Consider the following 24,453-nt stretch of genomic DNA (forward strand, 5'->3'; position numbering starts at 1 on the left):
AAAATTGAATTAAAAACTAAATTGATGCACATATTGATAAATTCATCTTTTTAAATTTTGTATAATCTATTGATAATTTGATATACATTCTTTTTTCTTTATTGTAGAGTGTTTAATACAATTCAAATACTCAAAATATTTATGCTCACACAAATATTCTAAATCTTTAGACAGTGAGAGATTTTGATATAATACATTACCCATTAACTCTTTAAAAAATTCAAACAAGTACTAGATCAAACATATCTCGCTACTTATTCGTTTAATTTTATTATGAGTTTGTTTGAAATTTATGAATTAGAATGTATTCAAAAAAAATGGAATAAATAAAAAGAAATTATTTAAATTTTTTTTTGAGAATTTTAATTTTCACACACCTTTTTTTTCATTTATAAATCAAACTAAAAGAACTCTAATTTTAAAATTAGTTTTCACATTAAACAAGTTTAGTATGTCAAATATTAAGAAGATCCTTCTTTATATATTTTGACAATAAGTGGGTGTTTTTTTTGGTGACTACAATAAGTGGATATTTAATATAAAAGAAGAAAATTTAACTCATATATATAAGAATTATTTTAAATTAAAGAATTGAATTCTATTCTATTAATATGATAAAATTATTTCAAATTATGGAATAGAATTTCAATAGAAATAAATTTTATTTTTTTTAAAAAATAAAATTCTTTTTTTATATTTAAAAATTTTTAAATAAATTCGCCAATAAATTATAATTCAAATGGTATAATTTTTCCAAAGTTGTGGTTTGAATCTACCTATCTTTGTTAAAGAAAAATTTCTAAAGAAACTCGGAGAAGAGTCTCTCTCTGGTATAAAAGGAGGCTAAGGTGACGGCTTTTGTTTCGGTTTGTTGAGATGAGAGAGAGTTGGTGGAGCATTGAATGGAAGAAATGGTGATGGCAACATTGGACCTAATAACTGCATCTCCTCATTCATCTTCATCTTCTTCATCTTCACCCACCACTGATAATAATAACAACCACCCTTCTTCTTCTTCTTCTTCTTCTTCATCACTTTGTCTCTCAAGCATCTCAACAAGAAGAACCGATTTGAGCACCGACCTCAGACTTGGCCTTAGTCTCTCTCCTTCTCATTATTCAACACCATCAAGGTACATACATCCATCTAAACCCTTCATATATTTAATTAATTAAGATGTTAATATAAGTAATGTGTAGCAGGGAGCAAAGAAGTAGTTTTGATTGGCCACCAGTGAAGTCAACATTGAGGTGCACCCTTGTTGAAAAAAGTCAAATATCTCTGTTTGTTAAAGTATACATGGAAGGCATCCCCATCGGTAGGAAGCTCAATCTGCTGGCACACCATAATTATCATGCTCTTGTTAAGGCTCTTGCCAACATGTTCAGAACTACCATACTCTGTAAGCAAATCAACTAACTCTTTCAAATTCAATCTTATATATAATCAATCTCACACTCCCAATTTCTTTTTTCTTTTCTTTTAGGCCCTGACTCTCATCAATTACCACTCATCTCTGGGAATAATGTTCATGTTCTTACTTATGAGGATCAAGAAGGGGATTGGATGATGGTTGGAGATGTTCCATGGGAGTAAGTTATTATATTATATTAATCTTCAAAAAATTTGGTGAAATTCACTCCATTTAGTTTCTTTTTATTTCTCTATTAGGTCGTATTCATTTCTTTTAAAATGTGCCTGTAGTAATATTTAATTAAAAAAATAAAGTGACAATTGATTTTTCAAAAATTTTAATTTTAAATTAATTAGTTTTTTATGAAAAAAATATTAATTAGATTCTTTATGATAATATACAATGAATATATTTATCTTTTTTGTTAATAAATAGTTTAAAATAAAATAAAATTATTTATATATTTTATTATTTATAATAATAAATGTGTTTGGTGTCACATGACTATAAAAATAATATACTTTTAGACAATAAAATATTATTATATTTTAAATTTTCATATAATTTTTATCAATTATTTTTTATTTACTAAAAATTCTATCAAAATAGATAAAATTTTATTCTAAAAGTTATTATCTACATAATGATTTTTTATATATAGACATGTATAATATTTCATGATATATATAAATATTACTACTAAATTTTACGTGATGAATTAATAGAAAGAGGAGATAAGGTGTCTATCATTTCTATCGTAAAAGACTAAATTAATATTTTTTTTAAAATACTAATTAATCTGAAGTTAATTTTTTTCAGAAATCTGTTACTTTACTCGAATAATATTAGGATTATATGATGTAAAATACAAAATACCAAATATAATTCACATTATTATTCAAAAATTTAAAATTAAAATGGCTTTACCATTGAATGTAATTTGTCTTAACGTACGTCATTCATCACTAGTATAGCTTTTTTTTTTCTATATAGACATCATTATTAGTATAGCTATACTATAAGCTAAGTAGGAAACAACATTAATTATTTATTTATCCATTTTTAGGATTATTTTGACAATTTCTCATTATATTTTATATAATATATACAGGATGTTCTTGACAAGTGTGAAGAAGTTGAAGATCACAAGAGCTGACAGATGTTAAGTCAATACATAAATAACTTGTTAATTTGCATATATACAATGTTCTTCCATGCAAGCATTCCCTCATCAATTTTCACTGTGGTTAGGATTTTTTCCCCCCTAGTAATTATTAATTAGTTAATTAATTTAGCGGGTGGGTGAAAAAAAAAAAAGTAGAGATATATAGAAATATTCCACAAGGGAACAACGGCTTTAATTTCCATTATTAATTATCATCATATACACCAAAAAAAAAAGATTATATAGATGTATAGCTACTTACCTAATTGCTAATTCATCAATCATGACTATTGTGTCTATTTGTCTTTTAGTCTCTCTCTGCTTTATGGTGGATTCTCCTAACTATTTAACTTTTGTAGCCATATGAGATAATATTTCACCTGGCTCCCATTATCGCTAGTTCATGGTCATACTAGGAAAACAAATTTAAAATATAATTTAAATTTGTCTAATTTTTTTTATATTTATTATTAATTCTAACAATAATTATTAATACTAAATAAAATAAATTTTAATTATTTTTATTTAATTTTTTATTACCAAATATTTTCATTTTAGTTAACTTGTCCTTGGTGCTAGCTAACTAAAGTGCTATTTGTTATTATGATTAATATTAGCAATATTTTGATATATATATATTACATGCATCTCAATTATTACTTTCATAGAATAATCTTACCAACAACTTGAAGTACCAAATACTCAACCAATGCAACCAAACCACATGTGTTTCAATCAAAAGAATTTTATGAAATAAAGCAAATAGTGAATTGAAACAATGAAAAGCTAATTAAGTAAAGTTGTTCATAATTTCTCTGGAGTGTATGTATGTATGTGCTTTGAAATTGATGTTGCTTCGCTTTGTTGGGTACAACATAATTGGTAATGTGTGTGTTCACACGGCTCGTGTCAAGAACAGTGGTTTTGCTTTCATTTTCGTTGATTAGTGAACAAGATTCTAACTGAATTAAATACTTATTCATCATAGTAGTCCAATACAATTTTTTGTTTTCAAATAAGAGAAAAAGAAAAATATTAATTGAACACATGTGTCCGTAATATATGTGAAGAACTCATCTTACTTGATTGTTGATGAAACATTCACCAACTGACAATGATGCAACATCTCGGATAATCATTGATGCCCATTTTAATTTCGAGTTTGAATTCTTACACAAGAATAAAAAGATAGTTGAACTTTTATGAGGAGGAGTCAAATAACAGTTATATACTTATATGTCAAACATTGAACACATTTTTCTTTGGTTGAATAATTGAATTATTCTTTTAGAAAATTTTAAATTATTGAAGGAAAAACCTATAAATGAAAGCAAGGCAAACAAGTTGCCAGTAATCCTATCCATATGGTTCACAGAAGTCATGCTCTTACAGTCTTACGCCATAGCTATTTAAATCGAGATTTTCTGCAATGGAGCATGAGATTAAAGATTTAAATAGCAAAGGTTTTGGTTTATAATTGAAGGTACTTAATTGTTAAGAAAAGAAAAAAAAAATCTTGTTGAAATGATAAATATTTTTAATTTTTGAATATATTGAATAATCAAAATTTTAAATTATTGTTGTACTCCAAAATGATCTAAATCCATAATTGAAATAGATATCATTTTTGTAATTCAATTTATTTCATAAAAATGACCTATTTTGATAAATAACAACCCTAATCTTACTCCACTTCATTAGAGAAATTACTTTTTTTCTTTCTTTTTAGTTTACTATTAGCTTTGGTTCATATACAAAACAGCATTTGAATTCTCGATATTTATTTAAATAGACAAATAAATTAACTACTCCACAAACTCAAATTGATTATTTAAAAAATTTCTATGATAAACAATGTTAAAAATATTTCTTTTCTGGTCAGGATGTTACAAATATTTAGCCTTGCTGGATAGACTGATAACTATAATGGGCCTGAGGCCCAAAATTAATGAGCGTTTACAAAGCAATCAAAGCGTCCAAAAAACGAGAGGCAGTGTTAGGCCCAAAAAGGAAACAAAAAGGTAAAACGACGGTGTTAATCGGAAGCGGCGTTAAATGTTAAATGTTAATCCTCCAAATTTCAATTCATCCAATTCGAAAGCATCGTGAAGAGAAATCTTTGGAGCCTAAACTGAAATTCGCGGTTAGCAGTTAGCAGTAGACGATTCACTGAAGCCTCAGCATCAGCATAATGAAAACCCCAGCTTCAGGTTTCTACAGAAACCCCGTGAAGTTCAGAATGTAACTTACTTGCTACCTTCACTCCAAGCGTTGCATCGCATTGATACATTCATTCATTCATTGATTCTTGAGGTATGTATGTTTTCGATGCAGGCCGACTTCGGAGAATCTGGTACCGATTCGATTGGACATAGAAATCGACGGTCAGCGATACAAAGACGCTTTCACTTGGAACCCTACCGATCCTGATTCCGAGGTCGTACTCTTCGCCAAGAGAACCGTTAAGGACCTGAAACTCCCTCCCGCTTTCGTCACCCAAATTGCACAATCCATTCAGTCTCAGCTCGCCGATTTTCGTTCCTATGAAGGCCAAGACATGTACGCCGGCGAGAAAATTATTCCTATCAAGGTCTTTTCTCTCTTCATTCTTTTCTTTTTTTCGTTTAATTTTCGCGCTTGCGTATTAATTGAACTCGTTCTTTTTCGTAATTTCAGCTTGATCTCCGTGTGAATCATACTCTCGTGAAGGACCAGTTCTTATGGGTAATATAGCTGTTGCTATTGTTATTGTCGTCATTGTTATCTGCTTCTGTGTTGTATGTCTAAACTCGTTGAGTTTCTAGGACTTGAACAATTTCGAGAGTGATCCTGAAGAATTCGCCAGAATCTTCTGCAAAGACATGGCCATTGAAGACCCCGAGGTTGGAGTAAGTCTATCTATCTATCTATCTATCTATCTATCGTGTAATGTGGACATGTTGCAGCGTTTAAACTCAGTGCTTCTTAGTTAAGGAAAACTTTGAATGGAAAGTGAAGTCTTAAACTGTGCCATGATTTGTGTTTATTACTATGGGAAAACTGTGTTGGTGCTGCATTTTCTGTTTGGTAGATAGCAACAATATGTTGTGTCAATAGAGGACTTGGATTATTCTATCATTCATGAAGTACTACTCTCTTCCTTGTAAATAAGAACACAGATACACTTGGAAAGTGAAAACTTACTAAACTGAAACATGCGTTTGTTTTGCAGCCAGCAATTGCCTTTGCTATAAGAGAGCAGCTTTACGAGGTCCATGTTTCTATTTGCTATGCTATATATCATGTTTGTGTGTTACATATCGTATCTTACCACAAATTTTTTGTTTGTTTGCACATTTAGATTGCAATTCAAAGTGTGGTTTCAGCAAGAGAAAGCAGATTGAGCAAGAAGGGTCGTCGAGGGGCTGAATATGCTCCAGTCAGGTATTCAATACATTTCTTTCCCAGATCAGTTGCATTATATGATTACTTCAAGGAAGGATATTTATGTCCCTAATCTGTTGTTTCATTGCTGCTTGTCAATTCTCTATTAACAGCAAAGGAGGTGCTGTGGCAGTGGACTTGGTCAAGTTATTTGGACCAAAATCTAGTGTAGTTCGGTGAGTCTATTAAGTATGCGTGATGCACTTTTATTTGCTAAAATTAGATAACTTAATGCTGATTTGTTATGCCATCATCTAACCACACTATGCTGCACATTGCCATGGTGTTTATGCAGTTAAAATGCTAATTGAAATGGCATATGATGATAGTTAATTGGTAATAGCATGTTTTATTGAGCTTTTGGAAATCCCTAAATCTTGGATATAACAAGAGATTTTCTCTTGTGACTTATGTCCTACCAATGGTTTTCAAGTTCCAAGAAGTGAAAACCAAAAATGCTAGAAGGCTTAGTTATTGGCATCAGAATTATGCTAGCAAAAGCAGATCAGTAGTTGCATAAGGCAACATCTTACATATATCATATATTTTTGCAAATAAGAAATGAATAAAGTGAAGATATCAATGAGGAAAAATCAGTGGATATGATGGTGTCCTATAATAAAAGGATTGTGACTTGAACTGGGAATACACTTCCTCAGAAAGAACTGGATATGACTGTTATGGAACTTGACTCTGAATATAGAAAACTACATTGTCTTTATTAACTGTTAGAAAATGTTTTTGTTTATAATTCTGTTTGACGCTCCATTTTATAAATTTTTTAGCAATTTTCAAAGAGAACAATTCAATGCACAGATAATGTAAAAGAAATTATTGGTTGACACTGTTAATAATCTCATCTTAAGAACTAATTTAAGCATGGAAGTTTCATTTTCTTTGGCCACGAACTAATTTTCAAGTTTTGTATGCATATTCTCCTATAGTGGTACTTAGATTCAAAATGGAATGTTCATTGGCTTACCGTGTTTTTCTTTTGTTGCATTAGGAAAAGAAAGGAATGGGACGTGTATGAACCTATCGTGGACCTTCTTTCCAATGAAGAAGTTGATGCCCTTGAAGCAAAAGAAGAACGGAATTTCAGGTGAATTGACAGCATTGCTTATTTAGAAGAGTAGTATAGTTCTATTGAAACCTATATTAGTTAGAGGGAATCATTTCCAAGTTATTATTGTACTGTGTGGAAGTTGGTTTCGTAGAATCAGCAAATCAACGAGTCAGCATGTGTTATCATATTAGGTTGTATCATTTCTTCATCTTCATTCTGTGTACAAAGACACTAATCAGTAATCAGCATCAAGGCCAAATTAAAAAAGAAAATTAATTACATCTTATTAGCATCAAGGCCAAATTAAAAAAGTAAATTACATTGATCTTCTACGATACTCAACAATATTACACAAGTAGTCTTATCTACCATGCAATTTAAGTTATATGACACTTGATACTTCCTTTTATAAAAGTGATGTTGGCCTTCCTTGTAAACGCGGCTGTGAAAAAGATTAATGTAGACATGGATAACTAGGGGTGGCATGTAAAATAACATCTCTTAATCGTAGAGTTTAATTTATTCTGGTGTATATATTTTGAATTTGATGTGCTTTGTGATACTAATTTATCAACTTATATGCGCCCGTTACAGTTTACACCTTTCCCTGCTGGGGCAAAAGAACAGCACATTATTCCCTGATTATTTGAATACCATCTATAACTATTTATTATCCAAGACTGAAATCATTATTTCCAATCAAGTTCATATCACATATAAACCTATGAACCCTCCACGAAAGGAAAAATGGAAGTAGGGCAGTGTCTTATAAGGCGTGCAATATCTTATAACAGTAGAGACGGAGGGTTTCAATTTCATAGCTAAGTAAAGCTAGGATGAAAAAACAAGCAAGAAAGAAATATGAAGCAGTAACAGATTGAGAAATCAATATCCTATGTTTTCCTCTCCCACATGCCTGGAAAGAAATGGGAATATCCATGATAGAATAAAACAAAATGTGGGGTTGAGCCTATCCCATCTGAGGTTGCCAGGGCCAATATGTAAAGACAGACTTTACAGTGGCCCCATTTCTGTCATTGTAGAGAAAATGTCCACACATACAGAGTTGAAGATATTGCTCCAATACTCATCGCTCGAGAAAGGTAGATAATGGATCATGTGGGCTTGTTATATCTGCGTTTCAGTACTGAAAGGAACAGGAGGAAGACAGAACCAACTGAATAATAATGTGCCTCAGCAATAAATATCTTCAAATTCGTTCCAATGTAAAATAAAAAAAAAATAAATGAAAATATTTTGGTCATAATAAACGTTTGATAGAACAAGCATTTGTTGGCCTGCGATATAATTTGACTACTTAAAATGGGCATGTGGTAGATGAAGCCTTTATTAGCAGCGGTAGATGATGCCTTTCTTTAATTAATCCACGTGTTCATCAAACTTGATATTTTTATGTTCAAGGTTCACTCAATGAACATTCTCTGGTCTAGTAAGCTTCTAATATAGGTTTTGAGCATGTTATTGTCTTCAAGATGTTTTAGTTTATAGGTATGCTTGTCTGCCATTATTTTAAGATGCTAAATACACGCCATTGATTGAAATCAATCTAATGATTGAAATCAAACTTCCCACGGGAACATTATATGTGCATAAAATGAAACTTTCATCGTACTATTTTTTATTTCGATATGATAAAATTTTAAAATGTAAGAAATATTAGTTATTGATGATATATCTACTGAAGTTCTTTTTTTTTTTTTGAAATTTGACAAGCTTAATCATACGCAGTATAATAATATCACTTGATTTAATCAATCAATATTAAAAAAAAAAGTAAAATTCACATCTTTAATATTTGCATATACAGTAATGATTTTCATGTTTGATTTATTCAAATTTACAGTTTACCTTGCTTGCGCATTTCATACATACCAATTCGGGTCAGAAAGAATCATTAAAATAGAATAAATTATTCAGAATTGAATTACTAAGTTTATCAAAGTAAAAAAAAAAAAGTTGAATTATTATAATTGATCTGCAAATCAATCCAACAAACATGTTCATTATTTTATAGATCTAATCGGATCAACCTAATCAAACCAAATCAAATCTTCAACTATTCTTCTCCTCCTAACGAAATCCAATCAAAATTTGAGGACTCCAAAGTTGACTTCTCAAAAAAAAAAAAAATTATGAGAGAGAGACAGAGAGATAAGATTGAAAAGTGACTTTCTTTTTTCCATTAAAATCTCGCCATGATTTTTGTTCATCAATCACGGGGATTCGGATTCCCTATAAACAACACTTTGAATTGAAAATACAAAAGAAAAAGAAAAATGAAAATGGGCAGTGAATACTGACTGATTTTCCATGGATTCAATCATTTCATACCCCCTCCCCTATTGAACCGATTTCTACAATGATGATTAATTACATTCATACCACCATGACCAACCAAGCAACCTAGTACGTACGATAATACATACATTAATTAGCATACAAAAAAAACCACTTGCTAATTGCAGCTGCTGCTTCACTTTCTTTGAAGAAGAAGAGTCATGAGGAGGTTATGTTGCAGGGTGCTGTGGACTTTGACTTATCCAATATTGACCACATTACACGAACATCTTCATACCCACACGCCATCACTTCTCCATGCAGATCCATCACACTCTTCTCTTCCTCCACTGCAAATTTAATAATTAGCTTCAACAATCATTCCACCAGAATAATATAGATCTAACCTTGAAGAAACACAAACCTGTTTGAGTAGACTTCTTATTGTTGTTGTTGTTGTTGTTGTTTTCCCTTGCAGCAGGTTGGTTATTGTTGTTGAAGAAAGTGCAAGCTTTCTTGAATGGGGTTGCTATGGTCTTCTTCCAAGATGCCATTTGAATTGCTATTGCAAGATTAAATCCCTTTGGAAATTGGAATGATATATGAAGAGAAGAGAGAAGAGAGAAGAGAGAAGAGAGGAGCAAGATCCGTGAGAAGAGTATTGTGTTGAAATGGAATGGAATGGAAAATAAGAGAGTGGGTTTTTATTATTATTATTAATAAGTAATGAGTGATTATAAGATAGTCATAGGTATGGATATGATGAGGGGAAAAAAAGTTGAGGGGGTCGGCTACTGCGCCAAAGCACATGCTGCACGCCCCTTCTCACTCACACTCACATGTCAATTCTTTTTCACTACCACCATTACTTTATTACAAAATATATATATATTATAAATTATTATAAATTACTTAATTTGTTTTAATTTTTAATAGCTATTTAAACATTATAGTTAAAATACTGATGTATATTATATTAAATAATTTAGTTAAATATAATAAGTAATTAATTTGAATTGATCAAGTGGTTAATTTACTTCTTTATTTACCTAATTGTTAGAAATTCGAATTTTGATTTTTAGATAAAGCAACTCATTAATAGAACTTAAATCAGCAATGAATTAGTTTTTTGCTTGTTTTTATCTGATTGAAAAATACTTTAAAAAAATATATTAAATGTATTAAATTATTTAATAATTTTTAATTATTAATTATTATTTATCAAAAAATTCTTAAGTGTTCTAATATCAAATTAATACTCTTATTTTGTAATTAATTATTTTTACATAAATATTATATATTTATTATTATATTTAATTTAAAAATATAAAATAAAATAAAATTTAAAATTTTATAATAAAATTTAAAACCATTGATAAAATAAATGACATGAAACAAGAATAATAGAATACATGTTTGTTTTCAAAGCACAAAATAAATTTTTTCAATAGGTAGAGTTTGTTTTTAAAGATTGAAATTGAAACTAGAATATTATAATTTAGTATTGTGTTTGATGATAAAAAATTAAAAGTAAAATATTTTAGTTTTGAGATATAAAATTTTAACCTCTTCAATATTTTTAGAAAGTGGAGATAGATGGGACTAAATTTTTTGGAATTAGAGACTAAAATTTTAATTTTTTTTTAAAAATACTCTCATTTAACTTTTTAAATTTTAAATCTATCTATCAATCTTTATATTTATCTTAAATCAAATATAATGTATAGACATAGTTTAGGATCAATTTAGATAAACAACTTAATTAAGTTCTTTTGAAAAAAAATTAAAACGTAAGTACTTATATTAAAAGTAGTTTATAAATAAATTATTTTTAAATTTAAAAAATTATCACAGAAGTACTTGTTTTAAAGTTGTGTAATAAATAAGAATGATAAAATAGCTTTTAAAAAAATGAGAGAAGTTAAATTTTTTGACTTCTTCAAGAGTTTTTAAACAACTTTTTAAAAAATTAGAAATATATCTAAAAATTTATACCAAACATCATTAATATAACTTTTCATAAGTTAAAAGCTCAAAATAGTAACTTTTGAAACTTTTCAAACAGACAAAATATATTTTACATTAAATAAAATATAAAAATTTAATTTAGTTTTTATCTTTTCGTCTCTATCTCCTAATTTTTATCTCTCAATTTCAATCTTTCTTCTAAACGTAGCCTTAAGTATGTTTGTGTATGACGGGATGTTTAAATATATTATTTTTATATTTTTTAAAAATAATCAATTTTTATTATTGCATAGTTAAATTTATTTTATAAATATCTAATAGTTTGAGTGGATGTGCATCATTGAATGAATTAATTAATTGTGTTCACTTGACCAGTTTACCCTCTTTCTTTGTTTGGTTTGTTTTTCCTTGGCTGCTTCTCTTCATTCTCTCTCCCCAAATAGGTTAACCTATGCCCTTTTCGTGGAAGGCCCTATTAACTACTTCACATGTGTATGTCCTCCTTCCTCTCTACTCTCTTTACCTTTCTAGTTTCCTTCTTCCTACCAATAAGTACCAAACCTTGTTTTTCATGTGAAAGATATTTATATCACCATACATCAAAGGTGAAAACTGAAAAGTAAAAACCCTAAACCAATAGTGATGAAATGGACACACTATTTTTAATTTTATTTGAGTAAAATCCTGCTGACCATTTTATTAAAAAAAGGTAAAATTTGTTAAATTTTCATGTGAATTTAAGAGATAACGAATTACGCGTGTATTAAATTTAGAGTTATATTAGATAAATAATAATTTTCTTGAACAACATGAATAACTACCAATAAAATAAAAACACACAACACTTTCAAATTACTCACCTAAATCTTAATATTAGAATAATCATCCGCATACCTAGTGAAATGAACATACGATATATCCATTGTTCATGTTGTTTAGTATTTTCATTGTCTACCTATACTTTTTCTTTAATTTAATATAGATAATTAATTTAGTAGATTATCTAAATATAAGAAAATATTAGGCCATGTATAATTTATTAATTTTTTAAAATAAATATATAAGTTAAAGTAAATTTAAGGAAATAAGTTTATTTAATATTTTTTACGTCTCTATCCATGATGTGAATTCTTGAGGTACATGCATTTTCAATGTAGAAAACTAAAACTGACATTACTCTTATTTTGATCATGGCATGTTTTTATTACCACATTGGTTCATGTTGATAAATATGATATGGGATGAGATGGATGGTACTAGAAGGATAGATATGATAAAAATGTAGAATTGTCTTGTGTGACATTTTGATCTATCTAATGGGCCTGAAGGGAGGGGCAAAACAATGTTGAGGGTGGAGAGGGACCCTTATAATATGCAACGCATATCTGCAAAACATTCTGAGTCCTTTTAACTTGTTGTAATGAAAATGAGTGAAAATGGGAGTGTGAGAGTGAGATAGAGAAGCCATTGGGACAAAGGCTTAGTTACCCACTTCATTATGGCATGTGACACTGACATGGGTGTTTTTTGGGAATGGAAACGTGGAACTATGAACAACACAAGATAACCCCAAAAACAAACCCAACCTCCTTTGTGGGGTTTCTATGCATCAGCCAATCACCCATTTCATTTTCAAGCCCCATTTAGCTAGTAGAATAGTACTACCGCTCCAAATTTTTTTTACATATATAAAATACCCAAAATGTGTATCTAGATTAAATTATTAATATATATTTTAAAATTATGTAAAATTTTAAAATTTTCTTGTTAAAATGTGCCATTAAATTTATTTTTTATTTTTCTTAATCTATTAATAGAATTTTTTTATATATTTTTTTAATTTTTTATAACAAATTATATTAGTTCGTTTATTTACTTAAATAAGTATCAAAGTTTGAATTTCATTTTATGTATATAGTAATTTATTGGTCGATTTATTGAAATTGGAAATACAATGAGAAACAAATAAAAAAAATTATACTACATATCTGTAAAAATATCATCAAATCAACTATTCATATAACATATATATTAAAATATAAAATATATTTTAAAAAATATATATATATATTTATGCACAAATATATTATAACTATTTTTTATGTATATTGTATTTTTAGAGGATAGATTTGTTGAAATCTCAGTGAATAGTATACATATATTTTTAAAAGAAAAACACTAAACCAGTAAACCTAATACCCTAGTATTTTATATTGAAATAATAAGATTCATTTGTTTGACTTATTGTTGAGGAATTCTCTAGCCACTTTAGCACAACATATGGAGTAACGAGTAAAATTTCATATCTAGTGGATGTGAAGTGTGAACACATTGTGACGGTGCCGTTGATTCTAATCTAATCATCATGGATTGAACAAAAAGATGGAAATTGGTAGCTTCCCAATGCTGCAGCTTAATTTGGTTTGAGAATCTATAAAGTGTGTGTGATCATTGGTTGTATCAACATAAATTACTACTAATAGATTATTATCATTAATGAAACTCTGGTTATGTTGAAAAGTTATAAAATTTGAGAGCCCAATAATATAATGCAATCTTGCGAAAGTGACGTATCCACATTTGCATTAATTTAATTCTTTTTTACTATGGATGATGAAGCTTTATATACTCTATGAGAAGTACATGAATTTCTAAGAACATCACGTTCACATGCATATGGTGTAAAATAAAATAAACGCCATAATGCATAAAAATCATTAATGAAAGTATGTAATACAGTAGCAACAGTATTATGATCTTCTTGCAAACTAATTAGTTTAATTTAGATAATTAGAACTAATTAGTTTATTCCTTTTCACATGCAATGTATCATGTGACTGACAACTGAACAGTGAAAAATTATTGCTGGGTCTGATAATAGTTTTTCCATTTTTTTCCCTTTTAATATAATATGATAGTTATGAAACTATAGTCTATAAACAAAAGCAAACATCGTTTTCATTTTCCAAAAGGGACACGTTTGATTATTAACAACGAATTGAGATTATTGGTAGAAGCTTTCCACGTGTCCACACACTTCATGTTCGGACATTAAAATGTCGGTCCTACGTTTCCTCTAAACAAAAAAAATCCCATGTGCAACTTTTTTTTTATTTACAACCTATTTATTTACTTATATACCCTCCTTTTTTTAAATTTAATTTTTCCCTTAACCATTATTTTATTTACATCGAGGCAGAACATTGAATCTTAGTTTCAAGATTATATATGATGATTAAATAATATTTCATAATTAATTGTTTTGTCAACAATTACTAGAAGAAAAAAAAGTGAAGAAAATTGATTGGGTCAAGTTACATTTGATGGCCCATAGTGAAAGTGGAGTCTATTATGGGTCAAATAAGACGGATTATTGGAAAAGTGTGAAGGCAAAGGAGTGTGGAGTGTGGACCAACAACTATTTGCCGTTCACCAAAAACATACATAGGGAAACATGGATTCAACAACCCAATAGAAAATACTACAAAACCATTATTCTAGTATTATTTACCCCTATGTTTGTCCTTTTATATGAACTTATGGGTCACATTTATATAATTGTGTCTCTATTGTCTCCTTAAAGCATTGATTCCTGAGGTCCAAATATCCCCCCACCTCCACCTTTCTTTCATTAAGATCATTTTCATTAGGCATTTAATGTAATACACCCTCATAATTACTCATGAATTATTGTAGTAGTACTATTACTATTTTTTTAGAATAGTTGATGAATGAATACTTTTTTCTCTCAATGAGGACAAATAGATATAATTTGCCGTACCACTCATCAAAATTCAAAGAAAGCCATTGGCAACCACCGCTTAGCTAAAATGTTTTTGTTTTAAACGTGCTTAATTTTTCGGCCTATGGTTTTTATTTTATGATATTAGACAATTGGATCTAGCTATGTATATTTGTGGGAAATAGATCTTCTGAATTTAAGTTTTGAAAAAATGCATCACATACAAATGGCAATCCCCATGAGCCTCTTACATTACAAGATCTGCTTTATATTCATGGCTGTGACCATATAAATGATAATTATTTTTTATTATTTTTATATATATACTATGAAAAGTTAATGTAAAAGTGATATTTGAGAGGAAAAAAAGAGTGCGTATTCTATTTGATTGTCAAACGGGTCAATTCAATCTATTTAGATTCAGTCTGTTTATGTTTGCAAATTATATGGATTGGTCCATTTATTTTTTATTTGTTTAATGATTTCAATTTTTAGATTTGGCTCTTTATGACTAGTCCAACAAGTTATATAGGCTGCACCTTTATTTTTTATTGTTAAAAAAAATTAATTTTAGATTAAAAATATTTTGGATAAAGTGTCATTTTTAAGATGCATTGGATTTTTGAATCTGACAAGGGATAATATTAAAAAAAATACACAAAAAATAAATGAGTTGTCCATTTAACTCTTGTGTTATAATTCATTTAACCCACTAATTTTTTTTGAATTAGTTGAGCTCAATTCAAATTTTAAACAAACCTAATTTTAGAAATATTTTTTTTATTTAAATAGACAAAAAGAATAATTTTAAGGGATTTAGTCCATTTTAACTGCTTAATTTAAAACATGAAACATGGCTTGAGTCTGTGGAGCACCACCACATACACCATTATTGACTAATAGCTAGAAGGATATACGTAGATAAATGATCCAGATTGAGTCATTTCACAACCCTCGTTAAAATTACAACTTAACTTGAACTTTCAATTACTTATTTGTTTAGGTTACTTTCTTCTATTATTTAACATTTTTTGACAAAATTTTATTCAAATATGCAGGCACATGAAATATTATTTAATATATAATCTTAATTATATATTATTTTAATTTTACCTAATTTTACTTTAAAAATATTTAAAGAGTACCTAATTAATAAAATAAAATATTATTTAATATATAATTTTAATTATATTCCCCTTAAGCTGCAACACATAAAAATTGATGAGACCTAGTTTATCATTATAAGAGAAGAAACTTTTAGGTGATAGTGACTTGGTTAGGACATAGCAACTTGGTTTGTTGAAGAAACTAGAAAGAGATTAATCCGTCCTTCCTGAACTCTATCACAAATAATATGAGTGAAACTCTATATGTCCTTTCGTGAAAGACTGGATCAACAACGATATTGAGAGCGGATTGATTGTCACAGTACATAATAATAGAATGAGAGAGAGGTATTCTAAAGTTTTTTCAACAAGTAAAAGAGCTACACTCCCTTACAAGTAGCAAGAGCCATGGCTCTATATTCAACTTTAGGCGAGGAGCAAGCTACAGTATGTTGCTTCTTACTTCGTCAAGAAATCAATGACTTTTTTTCAAGAAAGAAACAAAACCCAAATACTGAAAGTCTAGCTAGTGTCTGTACAAGCTCTCTCCAATCTGAGTAAGAGAAGGCAGTGAGTGTGAGATTGTTGGAGGTGAAAAATAGCACTCCCTCGGCCGGAGAAGTACATGCAGAGCGGCTTGGAAATATTTTGTTATGACACAATCTAGAAACTAACTGAACTTGCCAACCGCAAAGCATATATCCGGCCGTATATTGGTGAGGTAAATTAAACGTCTAATTAGCCATCTATAAGGACTAATATCATTAAGAGAAGTTCTTGAAAATTTAGATCGACGAGTTGTATAATCTATTGGCGTGGAGGCTGATTTTGTATTCATCAGCCCAAACTCATCAAGCAAGTCAAGTTTATATTTGCGTTGATACATGGCAATGCCCTGTTGACTTCTGGCGATTCCCAAAGCAAGAAAATATTATATACATAAACATCCCCTGCAATTTCTCTCCAATCATCCCCTGCTAAAACTAGTTCGTCCACATAAACAAGGATACATGTGAAGCTAGAATCAGATAGTTTAGTGAACAAACAACTGTCTGATTTTGATAGAGTATATCTATCATCAACGAGAACACAACACAACTTCTAAGGCCATTGTCTACTAGCTTATTTCAAGCCATATAATAATTTCTCCAGTTTACAAACTAAACCAACTGGCACTGTCAGTCCTAATGGAGGTTTTGTATACACCTCTTATGGTAAATCTCCATGGAGAAAAGTAGAATTGACGTCCAATTGGTGAACATACCATCCTTTGGTAGCAGCAATAGCCAAAAGCGTTCTTAAAGTAGTGAGTTTGATGACTTGACTAAAGATATCAAAGTAGTCAAAACCTGTCATTTGAGTGAAGCCTCTAGCAATGAGCCCTGCCTTGTGGCATTCTACCTCACCATTGGGTTTGAACTTGTTCTTGAAAATCCATTTGCAACTGATTGCCTTCTTTCCAAAAGAAAGAGAAGTCGGTTTTCATGATTTATTCTCCTTAAGAGCCTTCAATTCATCACTTATTGCCTTATGCCAACAATCATAGAGGATGACCTCTTTATAACTTCTTAGTTCTGTGGTGGAGGATATAGCAGCTGAAAAAGCTTTATACCTTATTAACCATGTGTTGTAAGATACGTAGTCAGAGATTGGATACTTCATTTTAAAGAAAGTTGGAGAATACTGAGTTAAAACATTGACTTGCATACAATGGTACTCTTGCAAATAGGATGGCTGTTTTCTTTGCCTGCATGATCTTCTAAGTTCATTAACCTCAGATGTGTTATTTAGATTACTTAATGATACAACATGATTCAAATTATTTGCTTTAAAAATGAAAGGTTGGCCAAGAGAAAAATCATGATATGCAATTTCAAGTAAGTAAAAATTAATTTTAGATTAAAAATATTTTGGATAAAGTGTCATTTTTTACGATGTATTAGATTTTCGAATCTGAACAAGGGATAATATTTAAAAAAATACACAAAAATAAAGATTTAATTACTCTGCGGGTCTCTATAATTTTACCAAATTTTTAATTAAGTCCCTACACTTTTTTTCTTTGCAATTGAGTCCCTATAGGTTAATTGTTTTTTCAATTAAGTCTCTGCTAACATTAAACGTAAAAAAAAGTTAGTAAGTTGTGAAATGACTTGTTTACCCATATCTTCCACTTACAAACACTTCTAATTTTTCATTTATCTGAGATTTTTCTTTTTTCCCATTTTTCATTCCTAGTTTTTCTCTTCCACAAAGTTATGGCTCAAAGTCAAGGAACCTCTTTCATTCTCTCTTCAGAAAACTGTGTTTCTAAGACTCCAACCTAAAAGAAAGAAGACACCTGTGTTTCTGTGGAGAGGTAGTATTTGTGCGCCGTTCATCGATCGTCTCTGACTATGGTAGGAGGTATGTTGCTTGTGGGAAGATACCAAAATGCAACTTTTTGGAGTGGATTGATGATTTTAAGTGAATTAAGGATGATGACGGTGCAAAGAATGGGTGGACAAAGAAAAAGGAAAGGAGGATTCACTATTTTTGTGGTGACACTCTTATTCTTCAAATTTCTAGAACAACAAAGAATCCTAATAGAAGATTTATTTCTTGTCCTAACAGGAGATGCAAATTTTTTGAGTGGGTTGATGAAGTTGGTGCAAGAAGTACCGTGTCTGCTATTGTTGTCGGAGTTGTTGGAACACAAGATTATGCTAACTTGGAGGTTAAAATGAGGAAATTAGATGCACAAAAAAGAAAGATAGAGAGACTAAACGTGGAGATGGAGAGATTGATTGTTGAAGCTAGAGAAATGGATGCTTGTGTGGGTAGATTATGTGATGAGTTTAATGTTGTCCAAGAACAAGTTGGAAGATTGGATGACAATATGAAGAATCAATGTAAAATGCAATATATGCTGTTTGTGTTTTTGATACTCTTAATAATTGCAATGTGGTTTGTAAGGGTTTAAAGTTAACTATGTTGTAAAATTCTAATGTAAGAAATTCTATAACTTCATTTCAATTATTCTAATTATATTTAGTTTGATTAAATTTTTCATTGATTTATTTTGTGTGTATAACAATAAAACCATAGTTGATAGAAACTTTGTAGTTCAATATTTAAAGTTACACCATAGGTGCACAAGTTACAGCGAATAAGTGGCCATATAATATGCCACATACCTAGATATTCATTAAATAAGTGTTTCTTTAAACCATATGTCTACAATATATCATAAAATAAGTGGTCATATAATATGCCACATACCTAATCCAAAATAAAGGTTCAAGAAGTGCAACAATTAAAAGTGGTCCAACATTATAACAAAATATCAAAATAGTTGTCCTATCCACATAATAAACATTGGCCATAGAAACACAATTCATCACAACATATACTACTTAATAGCAACTCCAACAACCCTAACTCTAACTTTAATCATGCTTTAGTCATCAGTTAGGTCTATATGTAGACTCGTCCTGTTGGCTTCCTCACTCCTAACTTTAGCCGCTCACTTTTTCTCATACCAAACACCTTTGTCTTTGGTAAATCTTGAGAAGATGCTCTAAGTTGTGAAGATCTAGGAGGTGCTATCACATGAGACTCAGAATTTGCTGCACCGGTGGCTGTGGTTGGAGCCTGAGAATCCGAAGTAGCAACTATGAGAGGTGTTTGAGTAGAGACAGCAACAACAGGTGTGGTGGATAGCGGTTGTGAAGATGTAGTAGCAGGGAGTAGTTGTGAAGATGTAGCAGCAGTCCTTCCTCTACCCCTTCCTCTGTTCCTGCCTATTATTACTTGTCTTCTTCTTTCAGATCTATGGATATTTACACCGGATCTATTGTCAGTAGCAGGAGCAGTGTCAGCAGTAGCCATAGTGTCAGTAGCAGCTGCAGCAGTAGCCGCAGTGTCAACAGTAGCCGGATCTTCTCCGTTGGCGGTAGCAGCAGCAACATCAGGCTCTGAAACCAGGTATAACACAACCAGTTTACAACATAAGCTAGTGTCAAAACTCATATAAACAATGGTAAATTACTTCTTGCATTTATATGTTTTGTATCACATAAATATCCAACTCTATTATCAATCTATTTATATATATCAAAAAACTTGGATGAGCCCTATAATATGCTCACATTGATAACACAGCATAACATCATGAAGCAAATAATATCAAAAGAAAACATGAAAATTAAGTGATGACAATTAAGCAAATGAATACATCTAACATGTTTTAATTTCAACAAATAAAGTAAAATAGTAGCATATATGTCCCAAAAATATATCACATCGACTATGTTATATGACACTATCACAACTTATTCCGCTAAACAAATCAAACACATTCTAAATTCAAGAATAAAATAGTAAAATAGCAGCATATATGTCCCATAAATATATCACATCCACTATGTTATATGATACTATCATAACCTATTTCACTAAACAAATCAAACACATTCTAAATTCAACAATAAAACAGCAGCATATATGTCCCATAAATATATCACATCCACTATGTTATATGATACTATCACAACCTACTCCACTAAAAAAATCAAACACATTCTAAATTCAACAATAAAACAGTAAAATAGTAGTGAGTATTCCCAAATTTGTTTGATACCTGACACTATTGGATTGGGACAATGCCTTCTATTATGTCCATATTCTGAGGCCACTGTCTACTAGCTTATTTCAAGCCATATAATGATTTCTCCAGCTTACAAACTAAACTAGTTGGCACTGCCAATCCTAATGGAGATTTTGTATACACCTCTTCTGGTAAATCTCCATGGAGAAAAGTAGAATTGACGTTCAATTGGTGAACATACCATCCTTTGGTAACAGCAATAGCCAAAAGCATTCTTAAAGTAGCGAGTTTGATGACTTAACTAAAGGTATCAAAATAGTCAAAACCTACTGTTTGAGTGAAGCCTCTAGCACCGAGTATTGCCTTGTAGCATTTTACCTCACCATTAGGTTTGAACTTGGTCTTGAAAAATCATTTACAACTGATTGCCTTCTTTCCAAAAGAAAAAGAAGTCAGTTTCCATGTTTTATTCTCCTCAAGAGCCTTCAATTCAGCATTTATTGTCTTACTCCAAAAATCATAGAAGATGACCTCTTCATAACTTCTTGGTTCTGAGGTAGAGGATATAGCAGTTGAAAAAGTTTTATGCCTTATTGACAGTGTGTTGTAAGATACATAGTCAAAGATTGGATGCTTCACTTCAAAGGAAGTTGGAGATTACTGAGCTGAAATATTAACTTGCATGCAATGGTACTCTTGCAAATAGGATGGCTATTTTCTTTACTTGCATGATCTTCTAAATTCATTTACCTCAGATGTGCTATTTAGATTACTTAATGATGCAGCAAGATTCAAATTATTTGCTTCAAAAATGGAAGGTTGGCCAAGAGATAAATCATGAGATGCAATTTCAAGTGAGTGAGAATTAGGAGAGGATGATGCATGAGAATTAGATACAGGTGCATGAGGTTCACAAAAGAGAATTTCTTTATTAGAATGCAAGTCCCTTGATTTTGTCAGTGAATTATTTTTGAAACTAGAAAGAGTGTCCAAATTAAGCATTTTATTTGAGAGTACGAATTTTTAATGCCTAATGATTGATCATTTGAAGACAAAATCTCTTTGAAAGAAAAATAGGATTCATAGAAAATAATCTTTCGAAAAATAACAACTTCTTTGGTTTTAAAATCAAGTAAAAAATATAGCCTTTTGTCCCTGATTTATATCCAAGAAAGACACACTTTCGTGTTTTGTGATCCAATTTCTTTCGATGAACATATAAAGTGGAAGCAAAGGCTAAACAACTAAAAACTTTTAGAGATGTTAACTCTTGAATGTTGCCATTAAGAATATGATATTTGTTGTGTTTGAATGCAACTTTGGGTACTCTATTAATTATGTAAATAGAATGAGTCACTGCATAATGCCAAAAATAATTTGGAAGGTTATAAACAAATATGAGAGTCCTAGCTATATTTAGAATATCTTGATGCTTTCTTTCAACAATTTCATTTTGCTGTTTCACACAGCTTCTTTAATGTAAAATTCCTTTTTTTTATCGATAGAAGTCACAAAAAAATTTCTCAGTTCTAATGGCTTTTACCATGATTTTCTTTTGTGTGTAGATCATTTCAACAAAATTCTCTAAAAGAGAACGAGTTTTAGATTTATTTTTCATAAAAAATCCAAGTAAACCTACTCCTATCGTCAATAATGGTTAAAAAATATCTATGGCCAGAAGTAGATGGTATGGCAATAGGCCCCTAAATATCAGTATGAATCAAATCAAAAGGAAATTCAGATTTACTCAAACTATTAAAGAAAGGTAACCTCTTTTGTTTTACAAAATGACATGGATCACATGATACATCATTGTTTGGACATAAGATGAATGGATGTATTTTTTCTAATTGTTGTAATCTACTAGAAGAAATATGGCCTAAGCTGTAATGCCAAAGAACACGAAGTGTGTGAAGTATGTATGTCCTGTTCTTCTGTCATAATATTCAAAATCTTTTCTTCTAATTTGCTAAAGTTAACAACTATCTTTGCTTGAGTATTCATTGTATACAACCCTTGCTTTTGATCAGCAATTCCAATCATCCTCAAGGTAGACCGCTCCTGAATCTCATAATTATGAGCATTGAACATAAAACAACAAGATAAGATATTAGTAACTTTTGAAACAGAAATGAGATTGCATTTAAAACTTGGCACATATAGAACCTCAGTCAAATAAAAATCAACTGAAAAAAAAAAACTGTTCCACATAAGGTTGTAACAGTCTGTAAACCATTTGGCATGACAATTTTAACTAGATTAATATGTTTAATAAAATGAAAATGTTTAAGACTAAAGCAAATGTGAGCAGTTGCCCCAGTATCTAGGATCCAATCTTGGAAATTCAATTCAAAATTGGAAAGAGAAATAAGATGAAATATACCGGCTGAAGGAGCATGAATAGTTGCCAAATTTCCATTATGAAGAGGTTTTTTATGTTGTTGGAATAGTGCAATAAATGCTTCTTTCTGTCTATCCGAGAATATCACATCCTTCATTTTGGATAACATGTGTGGGGTTGCATTATGCATTATACGCAACTACCACTGAGTTCATTGAATTAGCTGAAAGTGGTACTCGATTAGAGTGATTTGGTTGCAAATGTGGTGGGAAGCCATGCTTCTGGTAAAATGTGTCCACCAAGTGACTTTGTTTTTCACAATAAGAGCAAAGTTTGGGAACTCCTCTAGTAGTACATCTGCCACTTTTACCACGTCCTTTTCCTCTTTCTCTAACATTGTTGGCCCCAAATTGGCCTTTTTTTACCTCCATTATTGCCAAATGTATTGACAAATTTGGCACTACATTGGCTAGTCTGGTATGTCTCTCTTTCACCTATAGATTTAGTGTGAACAACATTCACTAGCATTCTAGAATGTGATTCAATGAGATGCATCATTTATCTCTCTTGTTGAAGAAGTAGAGAAAAATAGTATTCACATCTGAAAGGGGCTTAAGCAACATAATATGGGAGCGCACACTTGCATATTGGTCATTTAAACCTCTAAGAAAACGAATCATATAAGACTGCAATCTATATTGCCTCATTATGTCTAATCCACAGCTACAATTACTCAAGCAAACACAAGTTGGTATGGGTCTGAATTCGTCTAGTTCTTTCCAGATCCCTTTCAGTTTTGTATAGTAAAAGGTGATGGATAACTCATTTTGCTTTGTGCTGAACAAATCTTCCTCAAGCTCGGCAATCTAAAATAGACCACCCTCATAAATTGATGTTTGAGGTCCTTCCACAGTTCATGTGCATTATCACACCACATTACACTCTCTAAAATTTTTGGACTCAATGATCTATGTAGCCATGATAGCACAAACGTGTTGCAACGGTCCCAAGCATCATACCAATCATCTGTTGGAGCTGGTTTGAGTAACGTGCCATCAATGAATCTAATTTTATTTTTCAATTTTAGACAGATTCACATAGATTTGGACCAAGTGTGGTAGTTCAATGTGGTCAATGGAGTGATTGTGAGATCAATTACAAGTGTCTCACTTGGGTGAAGGTAGTAACAACTTGAAGGATCTTGAAAAAGGTTGGTATTAGATCTAGAAGTGGCTTGGAAAGCTTGAAACCAAGGTTGCGAGAATCGGACCGGTTAATGAACCGGTAGAGCAATTGGTTCAATGGTTTAGAGGTTCAACCAGGGTTCAACGGAGATTCAACC

General features: G+C 30.6%; 3 protein-coding genes across 4 annotated transcripts; 2 read left to right on the forward strand and 1 right to left on the reverse strand.

Moving 5' to 3' along the window:
- The first annotated feature begins 811 nt into the window (after positions 1 to 811).
- Positions 812 to 2,889, forward strand: LOC112707152 (auxin-responsive protein IAA31). The gene is made up of 4 exons (XM_025758764.2): positions 812 to 1,132; positions 1,203 to 1,402; positions 1,487 to 1,592; positions 2,526 to 2,889. The coding sequence occupies exons 1-4, from the start codon at positions 903 to 905 to the stop codon at positions 2,578 to 2,580; spliced, it is 591 nt and encodes a 196-aa protein (XP_025614549.1). The 5' UTR covers positions 812 to 902; the 3' UTR covers positions 2,581 to 2,889.
- Positions 2,890 to 4,622: 1,733 nt separating this feature from the next.
- On the forward strand, positions 4,623 to 7,349 carry LOC112707158 (chromatin structure-remodeling complex protein BSH). Of its 2 annotated transcripts, none has more exons than XM_025758778.3 (8): positions 4,623 to 4,820; positions 4,914 to 5,169; positions 5,256 to 5,303; positions 5,384 to 5,467; positions 5,791 to 5,829; positions 5,920 to 6,002; positions 6,116 to 6,178; positions 7,009 to 7,349. In XM_025758778.3, exons 1-8 carry the CDS (start codon positions 4,771 to 4,773, stop codon positions 7,106 to 7,108), a joined length of 723 nt encoding a protein of 240 aa, XP_025614563.1. In that variant the 5' UTR covers positions 4,623 to 4,770; the 3' UTR covers positions 7,109 to 7,349. The 2 variants fall into 2 exon arrangements, with proteins under 2 accessions (XP_025614563.1, XP_025614571.1); XM_025758786.3 differs by having other exon boundaries at positions 4,627 to 4,820; positions 5,384 to 5,461.
- Positions 7,350 to 9,241: 1,892 nt separating this feature from the next.
- On the reverse strand, positions 9,242 to 10,065 carry LOC112707168 (uncharacterized). Its single transcript, XM_025758794.3, has 2 exons — positions 9,791 to 10,065; positions 9,242 to 9,716 (listed from the first exon to the last, which is right to left on the reverse strand). Exons 1-2 carry the CDS (start codon positions 9,918 to 9,920, stop codon positions 9,586 to 9,588), a joined length of 261 nt encoding a protein of 86 aa, XP_025614579.1. The 5' UTR covers positions 9,921 to 10,065; the 3' UTR covers positions 9,242 to 9,585.
- Between the last annotated feature and the right edge of the window lie 14,388 nt (positions 10,066 to 24,453).

The sequence above is a fragment of the Arachis hypogaea genome, chromosome 1, assembly GCF_003086295.3.
Source record: "Arachis hypogaea cultivar Tifrunner chromosome 1, arahy.Tifrunner.gnm2.J5K5, whole genome shotgun sequence".
Taxonomy (NCBI): Eukaryota; Viridiplantae; Streptophyta; class Magnoliopsida; order Fabales; family Fabaceae; genus Arachis; species Arachis hypogaea.

Coding starts and splice junctions, on each gene's coding strand:
- LOC112707152 (XM_025758764.2), top strand. CDS start 903: ATGGAAGAAATGGTGATGGCAACATTGGACCTAATAACTGCATCTCCT. Junction 1,133..1,202: donor CATTATTCAACACCATCAAG/GTACATACATCC, acceptor AATGTGTAGCAG/GGAGCAAAGAAGTAGTTTTG. Junction 1,593..2,525: donor GTTGGAGATGTTCCATGGGA/GTAAGTTATTAT, acceptor TAATATATACAG/GATGTTCTTGACAAGTGTGA.
- LOC112707158 (XM_025758778.3), top strand. CDS start 4,771: ATGAAAACCCCAGCTTCAGGTTTCTACAGAAACCCCGTGAAGTTCAGA. Junction 4,821..4,913: donor AACCCCGTGAAGTTCAGAAT/GTAACTTACTTG, acceptor TTTTCGATGCAG/GCCGACTTCGGAGAATCTGG. Junction 6,179..7,008: donor CCAAAATCTAGTGTAGTTCG/GTGAGTCTATTA, acceptor TTGTTGCATTAG/GAAAAGAAAGGAATGGGACG.
- LOC112707168 (XM_025758794.3), bottom strand. CDS start 9,920: ATGGCATCTTGGAAGAAGACCATAGCAACCCCATTCAAGAAAGCTTGC. Junction 9,717..9,790: donor TAAGAAGTCTACTCAAACAG/GTTTGTGTTTCT, acceptor TTAAATTTGCAG/TGGAGGAAGAGAAGAGTGTG.